This window comes from Lynx canadensis, chromosome B2 (assembly GCF_007474595.2).
Source record: "Lynx canadensis isolate LIC74 chromosome B2, mLynCan4.pri.v2, whole genome shotgun sequence".
In the NCBI taxonomy this organism is placed as follows: domain Eukaryota; kingdom Metazoa; phylum Chordata; class Mammalia; order Carnivora; family Felidae; genus Lynx; species Lynx canadensis.
In genome coordinates, this window is record NC_044307.1 from 24,634,311 (window position 1) to 24,650,492 (window position 16,182).

General features: G+C 50.9%; 1 protein-coding gene across 1 annotated transcript in view; it reads left to right on the forward strand.

The window, feature by feature from the left end:
• The first annotated feature begins 7,546 nt into the window (after positions 1-7,546).
• The window catches only part of PXDC1 (PX domain containing 1), a 28,691-nt gene continuing 20,055 nt past the window's right edge, over positions 7,547-16,182 (forward strand). Inside the window, exon 1 of the mRNA XM_030314933.1 lies at positions 7,547-8,186. Within this exon, the coding sequence (XP_030170793.1) occupies positions 7,931-8,186 (256 nt within the window). The 5' untranslated portion in view covers positions 7,547-7,930. The remainder of the gene's footprint in view (positions 8,187-16,182) is intronic.

Consider the following 16,182-nt stretch of genomic DNA (forward strand, 5'->3'; position numbering starts at 1 on the left):
AAATCTTGGTTTCAGTTCAGGTCATGATATGGTTCTTGAGTTAGAGCCCTATGCTGGGCTCTGTGCTGAGCATAGGGCCTGCTTGGGATTCTCTGTCTCTCTCCCTCTGCCCTTCTCCCCTGCATGTGTGCTCTCTCTCTCTAAAATAAATAAAATGAAAAAAAAATTAAAAGTATTTCAACTTTGATCTTTAAAGTTTCCTTATTTTTCCTGTATAGTTTCCACAAACAAGCTTACTAATTCTGCTCATGGTGGCCAATAGAAAACAGCTTGACTGGATGTTTTGATGAGCTAATAAATGTGAAAACAGTGTTTATCTTGAAACCAGAAAATTATGTTAAATCACCTCATATATTCATGCATTTGTACCATTAGAGGAAATGGAATGGGTGCGGGGAAGAACTACAAATGTTGTGTCTGTCCACAGGCTGTTTGCTGACTCACCTCACACAGGTTATACATTGAAGAATATTTATGGAATTCCAGTAACTAAACGGTGTGAACACCATCAGCCTTTCCCAGTGGGATTTTTAGGGCTGTGACTAATGCTGATAGTCTCAAACAGTCTTGGGTTTTCAGTGAATTTTCAGAGGGTCATGCTAAAAAATGGCAACTTAAATTTAGGCAAACACCTTGGCTGCAGCGAAGGGTGAAGTCTGTTATCTGGGCCTTAAGTAACAAAATTCCATCCTCAGAAAAGGGAGAGTGTGAAACAATACTCAGTTTGGCAGAAGCAAAGATGAGATTGGTGGTGTAGGGGCTGAGGGCAGGTCACCTCAACATGTGCCACTTTGGCATACTGATGATTTCAAATAAAAGTTACCTAAGATACAGCAGTGCAAGAAGGACTTTCAGACTGTCCTCCCTTCCCCTAGAATCAGGATATAAATCTCACATGGAAAAGGGAGCCTCCTTGTACCAGGAGGTAAAGCGATACCCTTACCACCAGACAGAGGGAATTCAGAGCTTAGAAGGCCGTATAAACAACCTTTGCTACTTTTTACTAATTTACCACCCAGCCCAAATTCTGTTTAGAATTTTTTTTTAAGTTTTATTTATTTATTTTGAGAGAGAGAGAGAGAGAGAGAGAGAGAGAGAGAGAGAGGCGGGGAGGGACAGAATGAGAGGGGGAGACAGAATCCCAAGCAGGCTCCACACTGTCAGCACAGAGCAGGACGCAAGGCTTGAACTCAGGAACCATGATGAGATTGTGACCTGAGCTGAAGTTGGATGTTTAACAGACTGAGCCATCCAGGTGCCCCTAGAATTTCTTACTGAATGAAGCTCTCAAATTAAGTTTTATTCATTCTGTCAACTCCCTGTAGATTTACAGTCTCTTTGTCTAAAAAGTATGAAAACTGCCTGTTTGGTCATCTCCTTAGTTCTTAATTTCACTGTTGGGCCTTCATGCACATTTAATAAAACTTTGGGTTTTTTCTCCTGCCAATTTGTCTTATGTAAATTTAATTCTTCATCCAGCTAGAAGAATTCGAAAAATAGAGGAAGAATTTTTCCTTTCCCACAATAGGAATAGGGTTAGGATCCCTTGGGGATAAGAAGGACGAGAGGGATTATATGGATAAAAAGACAGATTCAGGGAGAATTGATGCGTGGGTGAGTCTCAGTGGTCATCTACAGCCTGATCTTACTTCGTAGTCAGGAAACAGAGACATTAGGAGCACAAGTGATTGACTACACAGCTAGCTGAATATCCTTAGTGACAAAGGAGAAGTGACCATGTAGACAGTATGAGAAAGAATCTGCTTAGATGAACTTGAACTTTTAAATTATCTTCGATTTACTGCAGTCATGCCTGATTATTGCATGAAATCTGGAAAATACAAAAGTGCACAAAAGAAAATAAAAACCCATCACTGAGAAATAGTCATCATGAACATTTTAGTCTGTCCCTTTTTAAAACGGTTCAATGCCTGGGGTTGGATGATAAATTATGAAACTTCCCCAATGTCTAATTGTTGGAAATCAAGGGATGTCATTTTGGCAGGAGAACAGTGTTGGCTCTCTGGCTCATTCAGCCATTCCGCAGTTATTCAGTGAGCATTCATCAGGCACCAGGCCCTGTGTTGGGCATGAGGCATACAAATATGAACAAGACAGGTATAGTTAGTCCCTGACCTCATGGAGATTACATTTCTCTCCAGGAAAACACGATTAACACTTAGGTACAATTATGAATGAATGCAGGCATTATGAGATTGTATAATGGTGTCTCTTGACATATTTCAGAGTCACTTTCTCTGGTTGTTGCTACCCAGAGTGGACTGCAGGCCATGAGCATCAACATCTCCTAGGAACCTGTCAGAGATACAGACTCTCGGGCCCATCCAGACCTAATGAAACACGATCTGCTGTTCACCAAGCTTCCTAGGGACCCACAAGCACATGAGGGTTTGAGGAGCACTGGTCTAAAGTATGAGTGGGAATCAGCAGTCCATGCAAGTGGTATGGGAATGGGGAAGGCCTGTCAGGCCCATAAGTGGGCTCTGGGTGGAGGCGTCTGCCACCTGGAGACAGTGGAGACAGCCAGTGTGGCTGGAGCAAGACCAGATGGGGCTGGTGGGATGAGCAGGGAGGCCCTCAGTCTGGGGCTTGCCATGGGTTGGAACCACTTTAGATCCTCTTGGAGCCTTCAGTGTCCTCACCTGCCAAGGGACAATTATCCTCCGCCCCATCCCCCCATCCCCAGGGGCTGTTGGGAGGCTCAGATTCGTTAATGTGCCACAGGTGTTCACAGCTGTGGGCCTCTCACTGCTCTTCTTTGGAAGAAAAACGAAGAGCTGTGGTTTCCAGGATGCTCACTGAATTACCTTACCATGTCTGGAACTGGTGAGGTGGGACTCAAAAGTAATTCCTGGTGCTCATACAAATAGTTTATCAAATGCATACTAAGCACAGGTAGTCATTCTGCATATTGGTGGAGGTAGAGTGTTAGGAGAGGGGTTACAAATGGTGGAAGCTGTGAGGTTAGGGCTGCCCCTGCGGCCAGGACTACCTCCCTCATCCCCGGCTCACTGCCTGGCATCAGCCCCCTGCTTCCTATAGTGTTGTGTTGTCAGACACAGGAGGGGGGACACAGGGTGACCTGGAGAAGTGACTATCAACCTTTGCACTGTCTTCCTCTTAACAGTGAGGCCTGGAGAGAAAGGGTAGAACTTAAAACAAAGCAAAACAAAACACCACCAACAACGACAAAGCCAAAACAAAACAAGAGAAGAAAAATAAACAGAGAAACCAACCTCCCTTCAAAAGTAAAGGCCTTGAAGCTCATTTGCTATTATGAATCCAATTGAAGTATCTGGTTTCCATGGCTCTTACCCAGAGCAGGGCTCTTCCTGCGTTGCACCTGTGTAACTCTGCACCAGGCTTGAAAGATGGACAAGGTGAGCCAGAGAGCTCCTCTTTGTTCTCCACTTTCACACGCTATTATGCAGGCTCAGGCACTGAGCTGGCTAATCAGCTTGATTTACAGCCTGAAACCACCCTACCTCCTGTGTATCTGGTCCTAACATTTATATACTACGGGCCTCAAAGGTGTTCACGGCTCACTTTCTGCCACCTACCATGTTATCTGTCCTAGTAACAGGCATGGGCTTTTCCAAATTCTTGTTTACAATTCCTAATTCACAGAAAGGCATATCCAGGCCAAGAAAGTTTAGGTGGGTTTGAGGTAAAACAGCTGGAATCAGTCAGTGGCTTGGCAGGACCAGAACTCAGAAGTGCTAGTACTTATTTCAGAGATCCATTCATCACCATCAGATGATGATATTTAAGTAACAAAAAAATACTAAGACGGAAATCTCATTAGCAGTTATTCCCACCACCGAGACATTAGCACTGGGGAACGCTCATGGCTATGTACTACCAGCCTCCCACAGCACCCTAGCCTTTTTAAAAATTACACAGTATATGGGGCACCTGTGTGGCTCAATCAGTTGAGCATCTGACTTCGGCTCAGGTCATGATCTCACAGTTCGTGAGCTCGAGCCCTGCGTCAGGCTCTGTGCTGACAGCCCAGAGTCTGGAGCCTACTTGGGATTCTGTGTCTCCTATCTCTCTGCCCCTCCTCCCCTTCAAAAAATAAATAAATAAATAAATAAATAAATAAATAAATAAATAAATAAATAAATAAATAAATAAACATTTAAAAAAATTACATGGTATGTGAATTCCTCTAATTCAGAAATATACATAAGAACAGTATAGATAAAGCCAATATCCCTCTGACACCCTCCTATCTGGACTCATTCACCACCCCAAAGGTAGCTTTATGAATTTGGCAGTATCTGTCTAAATTTAGAATTGCTTTGTCATACATATCTTTATTACTACACTATACCCATCAGCCGTTTCCACTGACATTTTGTTTCTGGGATCTATCATACTTTTATAACTGATCCATTTTTTTGTAGTTGTATTATATTCTATCACGTGTCACTAATTTATTCATTCCACTTTTGATGAATGTTGAAGCCCTTTCCAATTTCTTACTGTGACAAACACTGCAACAATGAGTGTCTTTGTACCTTTCTTTTGCTGCCCACGTGTAAATACTTCTTTAGGATAGAATCCCAGGTGTTGTTGGATGAAAAGTTACACACATTTTCAATTTTAACAACTACTGCTAAAGTGCCTGCCAAAGAGCCTGTCCCATCTGATGCAACCAAATCAGTGTATGAGGGTACGTGTCTGTCCATAATCTTGCAAAAATCCTTATTGTCAGACGTGTCCAAGTATACTTTTCAAAAGTTAAATACAACTCTCAAATGTTTCTACAAATATGGCATGCACATATGTCAAATTTTTTTTTACTTCATCAATTAATGAGAAAATCTGTAAGATGAAAAAGTTGATTCGAAGACCATTTGAAGAAACAGGTTTATACAATCCTTAAAATATATTAAAACAATATTGCTAGACTAGACATAAGGATGGTTAATGTCCAGGGTGCCTGGTTGGCTCAATAGGTTAAGCATCTGACTCTTGATTTCTGTTCAGCCAACTCTTAATTTCTGCTCAGTTCATGATCTCATGGTTGCTGGGATCAAGCCTGATAAAGCCCCACGTGAGCTCTGTCAGCACAGAGCCTGCTTGCAGTTCTTTCCCTCTCTCTCTCTGCCCCTACCCTGCATTCACATGCACACGTGCATGCTCTCTCTCTGCGTCTGTCTCAAATAAATAAAATTTAAAAAAATGGTCAATGTCCTACAGGGCAATAAATTATAACCTGTGAAGTTATCTTTTCTCTGGGGCGAAAATTATCTGCATCTCTACCAAGCACAAATCTACAAGTTAATATATAACTTTACAGTCTTAGCCTTTCATTAATAGTAAATAGCAACATCAAACAATGGTGCATTCTGCTAGAAAATTAAGTAATCCTTGGGCTTTAAAACAATGCCCAATAACTATGAAAGGACATAGATTGAGAGGGTGACTATTCTCTTGGCCTTCTTTCTAGATATTGGATAAGCTTCTTAACAGATTTTTAGAAATCTGTATCAATGCAATGTATTAAAAAATGGTAGTTCATTGTGTTTTAATCTGAAGTTCTGTAATTACTAGTGGCTTTGGGGCAGTCATTGCTTTTTAGTTAGCCCTGGTTTTCTCTCCTTCCAGGTCTCTTGAAACAAATATCACTGATAGGAAAACACTTTCTTCTCTTTAGTGACCAGGAATGCCCGCCACAGACTGAGGGACAACTTTACAAAGTTAGGTCTCCCTAGCAACAGGGGCCCAAAGACCTGATTGTTCCTAGGCAAGATTTTACAGAATGCTTAAAAGCACCTTAATTCTGGCCTTTAAAGTACTAGGTATGGCTGTTCAGCCCAGTGGCAGTAAGAGAAAAAGGGTGTGTGTCCTGGGAGGGTGACTGTAGGTGGGGGGCGGGGGGGGGGAGAATTGGGGGGCTCAGTGGGGCTTTGTTGAGGGAGGTCAAACTCAGCCCTGCTCCACTCCTTCAGCCTCTGCCCTCAGGCCCCTGGGTGCACAGAGCAGACTCCCTGGGGTCAGCCTATCAATCACACCACACTTACTGATTGCCACCACAGTGCCAGGAGGCCATGCCAAATTGTGGAAAACCCCTTCTCCTCCCAGTTTGCACAGCAAACGGGGACTATGACCAGCACGGGGGACCGGGCGGGGGTGGGGGGTGGTTTAAGACAAACCTAGATGGTGAACCATGAAGATAGGATACCTACAAGTCACTGGAGCAGTCTGAATAAAACCTGGTGGTGGTGATGGGGGTGGAAAGGAGGACACGTCTGGGTCTGGACTCAGTCAAGTGACCAGCAACCCGCCCTCAACCTCTACAGTTTTTGTGCACTAGCTGGCCTTTCGATACTTTCTAGAACTCTGCAAAGTGCTGAAGAGCCAACCCGGTCTCTCCCACCCCTGCCTAGAGCGATGTGAAGTCACTTGAGACACTTCAGGACCCAATTTCCAATTCTTAAACTATCCCTTGAAATTATCTACCAATGAGGAACAGCCTAAGAAATCAAGGCTGCTATAGATCCCAGTTTTCAATGTGGGCAGTTAACCCACTTAGACTTCCGAAATCCCAGTCTCACAAAGTGCTACCAGGCTCCGGGGGAGGCTCTTTCAGAGGAGACGCCTTTCCCACCACCAGTTTGTCCCACTTCTTAAAAAGATTTAGGGTCTTCTTTTCCTTTTGGGGGCGGCCGCTTGGCTGGCTGGCCGGACGAGATCTTAAGAGACGCCCCTTCTCAGTCTGTCCATCCCGCCGCGTCCTGGTCGGCAGCAGGCGTCCGGGCTGCTGCAGCACGACTGGAATGCGCGGGGGGACGCGGGGCGGGGAGCGGACGCGGGGCGGGGTGGAGACGCTGGGCACAGGGAGGGGACGCCGGGCGCGGGGAGAACGCGGGGCAGGCGGGTCTCTGCCCTAGACCTCGGCTCCCGACCCTGCCTGGGGTGGGTGGGCGACGGCTCAGGGACTAGGGCGAGGCCAACAGTCCCGACGCCCGGCGCGACCGGAGCTCTGGCACCGCAGCCTCGCCCGCGCTCCGCCCAGCCCTCGTCCCGGCCCCGGCACACGTGCAGTTTCCTTCCCGGTCGCCAGCCGGGTGGGGCGCGCAGCCCCCCACCCACGAGTTCCCCAGGACCAAGAAACGGAAGAGAAGAAAGTCTGCACCGCGAGCCCCGGGAGTGCAGGCCCGCCCCCGCCCTCCCTTCCCAGCTTCTCGTCCAGTCACCGGCCGGCGGCTCAGGGGCCGGGAGGGGAAGGAAGCGGCGGGGGCGGTCCGGGTCCGGGCCCGGGCGGGGGGCGCGGGGGAGGGGCCCGGCGCTCGGGTTTCGGCCGGGCTCCCGGCCGCCAGGGTGCCGGCGGCCCCAGCAGCGCGGGCTTCGCGTGGGCGGCGCGGGGCGCGGCGGGCCAGGCCACCCCCTCCGCTCGCGGCCCGCGGCCCGCGGCGCGTCCGCTCACCCGGAGGCGGGAGGAAGGCGGCGGCGGCCTCGACGTCGACGACCGCGCCGCCCGCGATGGGAAGTGCCTTATAAAGCCGCAACTCGGCCGGGCCCGACCGACTCGCTGCCGCGCTTCCCCTGGAGTGCGCGCAGAGGCCGGGGGCCGACCCCAGACCGGGGTTACGACGGACTCCGGCCCTTGACAGCCGCCGGACGGACCGCGGCTCCGGACAGACCTCGGACGGCCGGCGGACTCCGGCCCCATCCCGGGTCCGAGCGGACCACAGGCAGACCCCGGCCCGATCCCAGCTCCGGACAGACATCGGACGGACCCTGGCCCCGGATAGACCTCAATCCCGGGCAGACCGCAGGCACACACGGCGGCCCGATCCCGGCTCCGGAGACCTCGGACCGACCCCGGCCCGGCAGGCGGGCGGGCGGGCGGGGGCCGAGGGCGCCCCCGGAGGCGGGGGCATGCGCGGCCCGCGGCATGGCCTCGGCGGTGTTTGAGGGCACCTCGCTCGTGAACATGTTCGTGCGCGGCTGCTGGGTGAACGGCATCCGCAGGCTCATCGTCAGCCGGCGCGGCGACGAGGAGGAGTTCTTCGAGATCCGCACCGAGTGGTCGGACCGCAGCGTGCTCTACCTGCACCGCAGCTTCGCAGACCTGGGCCGCCTCTGGCAGCGCCTCCGCGACGCCTTCCCCGAGGACCGGCCCGAGCTAGCGCGCGCGCCGCTGCGGCAAGGTTCGGGGGCCGCGGGCACCGGGGTGGGGCCGGGGGGCGCCTCGGATGGGATCTTAGCCGGAGATGTGGTTGCATGGTCGTCTTACAGCGCAATGAAGGGAGGAGGGGAAGTTACTTAAACCGAGATTGCGGCTTTCCCCTCCATCCCTGGCACGGGACAGGGGACGCTCAGATCCTCCGCTCCCAAATGAAGGGCGCCCGAGGCGGCAGTGGTCGGAGGACAAGGAGTCAGCCCGTGGAGCTCTGGGGCCTCCGGGCCGAGATTGGCAAAACAGGCGCCCTGACTGTCCCCAGGGACGAGTCACTGACCAGTACCAGTGCAGCGGCCAGTGTTGGGGTGAACCCAGCCCCTGCTCTGGCCTGGCGGCCTCCCAACCCCCGGGAGGGCGGGCTGCGACCCCCGTCTCGCCCGGAAGGGGACAGGAGAGAGTCGGTGAAACATTTGGGAAGAGTTAACCACAGTGTCCGGCTGGGGTCGCGTCGGCTCTGGCAGCCGCCCCTCCGAGGGCTCCGCTGGAAGGGGCTGTGTCTCCGGTCTCCTCCGGTGACGGAGGAGCCTGGGTGCGAGGTGCCACGCAGCCTTCTGTCACTCCTCCGGAGGGGCCTCCCTTCTGGCGACTACTAGGGAGAGCCCGGTCCCCACCCCAGGGGTGGGTCCAACATTTGGGTTTGATTAACCGCGGCAGCCTCCTCCCTGGCCTTGTGACTGCCCTGGCCCTTGGAGATTTGAGTTCTCAGAGGACTGCCGCGGCTTCCTTCTGCCAGGCTGACGCCCTTCCAGGGGCTGCACTTGGGAGGCAGTAGGAGAGGCGGCCGGCCGCCAGAGGGAAGGAAGCGCCTGAGCGAGGCGAGCCTAGAAGTAGGAGGGGCTGGGGGAGAGGGGGCCAGGGAAGGCTGTAGGGCTCTGAGCAACCTTCCTCCACCACCGCTTGTGACCACCTGCAGCGCTGAGAATGGTCACACATCACCCAGAGGCCGTCCTGTCCACAGTCTTCTAAACGTACCTGGGGGCTCCTTTGGGGGCATTTTACTGAAGCAGAGGGTGGCCGGGATGAGTCTCCTTAGCTGCTGGTCTGCCTGAGGTCTTATGATAACCTCTACTTCCCCGGGTTGATCCCCCGCCCCAGTGTGTGAATTATATGGATAATTAGCTCAGTTCTCATGACACATCCTTTGGAAAGGCTCCCAAAGCCAGCAAGTTTGAAGGCCCTGAGCCAGACGGCCTGCCTTTCAGGGTTCTCTTTGCCCCCCAGATTCTCACATTGATTTCGGATATGGAGAAAGCTTTGTATTGTTTCAGCATGGCAGAGTTTTCCTTGGATTTGCTATTTGGGTGTGGATGTTGTTGTATTTTTTGATTTACCAAATGAATGCCTGAATCAGGAAAGCTTAGATGCAGGAACAGCAGTTTATTGTTGACTTACGTCCTTGCTGGAACAAGGCTGACCATTAACACATGAGAGCCCCTGAGAGCTGGCAGAGAGCTGGCCCTCCCCTCTGTGCTCCCCCACACACACCCCCTCCACCCCTGCTCTAGGTCTCACTCTGGTCAGGTGACACAGCTCAGGTGTGTGACCCCAAGCAGGTAGATTGGCTGGAATTGTTCCCCCCCCCACCCCGCCCCGTAGCATAGTACTTTTCCTATTCTTGTTTTTTTTTTTTTTTTTTTTTGGTGAGAATTACAATGCATAGTATAGTGAGTGTCCAGCAATAGTTAGTCCTTCCTATACTCTAGTTGTTACTGTTACCCTCAGCGTCAGCACTTCTGGCAAGGGTTGTAGGCAGCTGGGAGGCCCCAGGATATGGTAGTGAAAACACCTTGCCTGGAGCAGAGGCGGGGGTGAGTGTGAGGCACCAGACTTGCTTTACACACGCAGCCAGGCTCTGTCCTCTCTGCACTCACGCTCTGGATCCTTTCTGGGTTCGTGATGCGGAGACGCATAGCGTGCGTCTGAAGAGTGGAGCATCTACAAGCGAGAAAGGTTTAGGAAGAAAGTGATTATCAGGGAGAAAAGAAGATCCAGAGGGACAGGATGGCTGCTCAGGTATCTGAGGGGGACTAGAACTGGGTGTTAGCCAGGCTGCTGGAAGAAGTAGGGGCGGTGGGGGTGATCAGGATGGGGACCAGTGGTTGGCTTTATACTGGAACTGTTGGCACTACCTCCTGGGCTAGAGTCCTGTCCAGTGGAGACCTCCTGCCAGGGCTGGGCTGGCACCCCCTGGAGGGGAGGAGATGGGGCACTGGGACCAGAGGAAGGCGTGACCTTAATTCTTTGTTCCGGTCCTAGATTCTCTGCCTGGGGGCAAGCTGGTACTGACCCCTCCTGCACTACCCGAGTTTTGGGGCGCAATCCCAGGGGAACCCCTTTTCCTTTCTTAGATCCTTTTAAGTCCAGGGAAATTGTTCACGGAGTAAAACACATAACAGTAACGTAAGAGAAGATTCTACCTTATTTCTATGCAGGTTTATTATTTGCATAAAAACATTGTCTGGATATACAAACTGTAAATACAAAAGGTAACCAGGTGCATGTATTCTATTGGAAATGCCAGGTTTTCTCAGTATAATTCCCCATCAGATTCCCTCGCTTGAAATTTATTGAAATAGTTCTGGGCTGGGCTAGATCTGGGCTCTCTACTTTTATTAAAAAGCTTTGTGAGGAAATCTGGGTTTCGGAGCGCACGCTGGCAGCCTGCTGGTAGCTCTTATAAATGTCTGAACACCCTCACGGGGTGTGAAAGCCTTGGCCCCTACTTGCATTTTTGAGTCTGCATGCAATTAAAGGGATGTTGAGCCCTTTTTCTTAGTCCCCCAAGTACTGCAGTGGAGGAAAATGTTTATGTGGAGAGAATGTGCTTTTTTCTCCCTTGTGTACATGCACTGTGGTGTTAAGCTCGGCAACCGTCCGTGGGCCTTGAATATTTCACAGAGACACATGCGCAGAGATACTTAAAGCCCTGCATGGGTAGAGGCACAGTGCTCACTAATTTACCTTCCTGTCCTCCTCTTTGGGCAGGGCTAACCACCCCGTCCTTTCTTGGGCCCCAGCCTGAGAAGATGGAGCCAGCTGCTTCCTGTGGATATTATCTCTGGGTGACCAAGGGGTTCCTTTTGCCTTTTCTACACCTTCTACCCAGTGGGGCTGGGTCTTTAAGTTGAATTCCCTCTGCATAATACTTGTGTGGTTCAGAGTTTCCTGACCGCGGCCAAGGTTTCCTGCCTATTACATCCCTTACATCTGGGAAGGTTTAACATGTTAAAACATCAGCATGTAGAATCTCTGACCATTTGGGGCTCTTGGACTATTCTGATTTTTGTTTTTTTAATAGCACCAATATCAGGCTTTGTGAAGTCATCTGGTCACCACTGCAGCAAGAAATTCTATTTCCAAAATAGTCAGGTGATCTTTGATTCCTGACTACTGTGAAGTCAACATTTTGATTTCACATTCATCCATTCAGTGAGTATCCGCTGAGTACCTACCAGGTGCCAGGAATTAGTCTAGGTGGTGGGGACACAGCAGTGATCAAAAGAGACAAAAAAAAAAAAAAAAAAATCCCTGCCTTCATGACTCTCATTCTCTTGTTGGGATAAATCTAATAATAAACAAGAAAGACAAATAAATAATATGTTAGATAGTAATAAGTATTCAGAAGAAAAAGTAAGCAAGGAAAGGGCCTATGACCTCTAAGGGGAAGAGTTAACTTTCAGATAAGGTTCTCCAGAAAATCTCAAAGGAAATGAACTTTGAGTCGAGACCTGAAGGAAGGGAGGGAACGAGCCATTTTGTCAATACCTGGGGAAGAAAGCATTCCAGACAGAGGTGAGAACAAGTGCAAAGGCCCTGAGGCCAGCATATGCCTGATGGCTTCAAGAAGTGAGGAGGCAGCCCTCATGGCTGGAGTGGAGAGTAGGATGTGGAGAGTAGGTGACCAGAGAGGAGGGAATGGGCAGATCTGGGAATACTCTGGCCGCTGAGAAAGACTGGAGGTGGGCAAGGGGGAGTCAAGGAGATGGGAGACAGGTGCTAGGGCATCCTGCCAGGTGCAACAGAGCAGGTGTAAGAAGTAGTCAAACACTGATGTGTGTGGAAGGGAGAGATATGAGATTTACTGAGAGACCAGAGGTGGGGGGTACGGGAGGGTCAGGGCCACACCACAGCGTTCAGTGTGAGAAGTAGAATAGCCATTTCCTGGAATGGGGGAGCCTGCAGGAGGGCTGGTGTTGGGGCCCAGCTTGAGTGTGGTATTTGAGCATTTTCTCTAAATAAAGCCCATCATTGAGGGCCTGGCTGTGCTGCTAGCATACAGGCCCGTATTCACTTGTATCACCAAGGACGTTAATCTACCTGCATATTGCAGACGGTCTATTCTTCAGTTTGAGATCTGAGGAATGGAGTTAAGGCATCCAGGACAGCAGCAGAAAGGGCTGGCCATGGATCCACTTGCCCAGCTCGCACAAGCCTGACTGTGCCCCCAGGCCCTAAGCCTGCATGCTTATTCTCATGTGGACTGCGGGGGCGAAGGTCTGTGCTACCCTGAAGCTAAAGGGGAGATCACCACCTGATGCAGGGGCAAAGCCACTGACTTTACTTTCTTAGTGAAAGTGGCTGAAAAAAGGTTAGAGGCCACACGGGTCCCAGGCAGCAGACCAGAGACAGAAAGCCCACCTCTGCCTAGCCCAGTGGACCCTTGCAGCGTGGTTCTCAGTGGTGTGGGTCTGACACAGCTCCCCAGGCCCCATGCATGGCTTCACTTTAGGGCATCCTGCCCCTTCTGACTGGGGCAACTTCACTTCTCACAGGGATTTGGGTGTTTTTGATTCACAGGTGTATTTTTGAATCTCTTCTATGTATAGGGCGCCAGGGCTGGTGTGCTTTTCCCGGGCCCCCGGGGTATGCTGTGCCGCCCTAGCCCAGCACCAGGACCTCCGTCTCCTTGTAACTTGTTCTCTCCTCTCTGCCTTCTGTTCTCTCTTTCTTCCCCAAATGTGCACCCTTGCTGCCACCCAGCCTCCGCTGTGATTTCCTTTTCCACTGCTCCAGGGCCCTCTCCTTTCTCTTTAAGTGGCCACGTGGCTGAATTTGGTTCTTGGTCCTGTGATCTTATCCCATCGGATCTCAGACTGTGCTGTGGGCCCCCGGTGACCTGACCTAACCTCTCAGCTGGAGAAGGAGCCAGCCAGAAACTTACACAGGTGGTTAGGTAGCTTGCTTCTAGGTCATGGTGACTTTCCGCCCAATTTCCAGGGAGAAATTTGGCCTGCTTCTTGAGCAGACAGCATTGTGAACCTACTGGTGGCATCTTGGCTGCCCTTGAACTAGCCCCCTGGAGACACAGGTCCCCTTCCCTTTTAAAACAAGTCTGGGCCTCCTGTGTCTCTGCTGTCTGTTTTTACAGACACTTTTCCAAACGGTGAAAGATGTTTCTGTGTTGTGAAGAGTCAAGTAAAAGGAAGATTCAAAGTGCTAGTGGATGGTGACAGTGCCACACAAAGTTATTGAAATAATGGGCATTTGATTGGGGTGCCTGGGTGGCTCAGTTGGTTAAGCATCTGACTTCAGCTTGGGTCATGATCTCACAGCTCATGAGTTCGAGCCCCATGATGGGCTCTATATTGACAGCTCAGAGCCTGGGGCCTGCTTTGGATTCTGTGGTCTCCCTCTCTCTCTGCCCCTCCCCCACTCACACTCTGTCTCTGTCTCTGTCTCTCTCTCTCTCTCAAAATAAATATTTAAAAAATACAAAAAATAATAATTTGATCAGTTTGCCACTTCTCACTGAAGCTCCGTGTGGAGGGGGGTGGGATTCGGGAGAGTGAGGACAGGCTAGGAGTATGAACCCAATATGCATTTTACCCTCATGGCCTCCCCGACAGACGTTGGCCATGGCCCACTCTTTGTGTGTCCTTGGGAGGGAGTGGGAGAGACAGTAAACTGAAGTGAGTCCTCATCAGTAGTTGGTTGCTGGCCCACTGAATCCATGGAAATAGCTTTTTATTGGTGTTTGTGTTCACGTTTACTTTTTTGGGTGACAGTAGGCATCCACTGGACACTTTTGGTCGTCATCACTGAAACATGGACCCCGTGTCCTGGAACGGGTCTGGGAAGCTCCCCGGGGCCACTTCATCTGCATCCTCTCTTTGATTGATGGGTGGGGCAGGGACAACGTGGGGGCGAAGGTGTCCATGCCCCATCCTTTCCTGGCCAGGCTGCAGCCTCCCTTAAATGGTGAGAGCACAGATGTGTCATGCCCGGCACAGACCCATGTGCGGGGATGATCGTATTCTCCAGACAGACTCCTCCAGTCCACCCTCCTCACCCCACCCCCTAAATTGAGTCATGACTGTGGACAGAGCCACTTAGCTCTTTGGCTGATTTACACTGGCAAGTTTTCATATTTGTCTTAAGAACAAAACATCTTAATCACCCTTTGCAGGTACGTAACTTAGAATCAGCAGGAAAAATATGATGCACAGCAATTGGACAGAGGGTAGAGAGGGAGGAGGGAAGGAATAACATGTGATTAAAGCTTTTACCTAGAGAATCTGAATCCCACCAGAAGCCCCTCCTGTGTCCTTCAGGAGAAAATCCCCAAGGCCCTGCAAGATTGAGGACCCACCTGGGGACAGAGGGTCCAGGTGGGAGAGGTCAGGGTCATAGTGACTCACCTATGGATACAGCAGTGTCACCGTGGAAGAGGATCAGGCTGAGTGGTTGAAGGCATTGGCTTTGGAACCAGATGGGTGAAGATTCAGACTCTGGCTCTGTCACCTGCTACTTGCTGGGTGACTTCAGGCAAGCTGCTTGGTTCCTCAAGCCTCAATGCCTGACTGATGAAAGAGCAGTAATGATATCCACAGGCAGGACTGCTGGAGTACCGAAGCAGTGACAGCCACAAAGTACCCAGCACCTTGGTGGACACTGGAGAGCTGCTTTGGACTCAGGACCATGTGTCCCTGAAGCTTCTGCCCTTTGCTCTCGAACACACAGCCTTCCCTCACTGAGAGTCAACCAGATGGGCAAGTGCGAGTATCATTGCCCAGCCTGCTGCCCCTGACAGCGTCCTCTCCAGGTGTGGCTCTTCGTCCTCATGTCCCTAGGAGGCAGGGATGGTGATAGCCCCTGCCTAGGCTAAAGAGAGCCCACAAAGGGGGTCACCGAAATTACCTCAGTGGGATGCTTACAGACCAGGTCTGTGGCTTTGCTTATCCAGAAACTAGAATTTGGTGTTTGACATGGGTCATGCTTGGGGACTGTGCTCCAGGGGGCAGTTTCACAGGGGGCAGATTAGGGTGGACTCCTAGGGCAGGTATATGTATTAACCATAAGAAATAGAACTGCCAAGTGGGTAGAGTTGGGACCAGAGCCTGCATGGGAGGCCACGGCTCCCCATTGCCTGCCACAGGGCAAACCCTTAATGCAGTTTGTAAGGGCCTACTTGTCTCAGTCCTCGCCTTCCAGCCTCCTTAGGGCCTCTACACTTCCTGACCCCGTTCCCTGTTCCCGTCCTCCCTCCCTGCCTCCTGTATCTGCTCACCCTTCAGGCTTCCTCGCCTAGAGAGGGTGGTCTCCCTGCTGGGAGTCTTCCCAGCCCCCCATGTGACACCCTACTCTTTGTGTCCAGTGTTTGCCACAGCTCTGTTCTCCTGGCTCTCAGGAAAACTCTGGGGATCTAGGGGTGCCACGGCACCCCCACCTGACAGGGTGCCCGGCCAGTCAGTACTTCAGCATGTGTGGGTAAATACATGCTTCCTGTTTTGTGAGTGTGGCATGGGATGGGGTGCCCTGAATACCTTTGTTGGTTGAAGACAGACTGGCCGAGTGAGTGGATCTTAAACTCATGAAGTGTGAAGTTCAGGAAGGGAACTGTGCTTTTATTGGGAGAGAATGATGAAGAGGCCCAGGGAAGGAGGGATTGGGAAAGGGCACAGTAGAGACCAGTACGTTTAAGTCAAGCACTCACTCTCTTGTGCTGGTAAAAGGATGTGTCACTC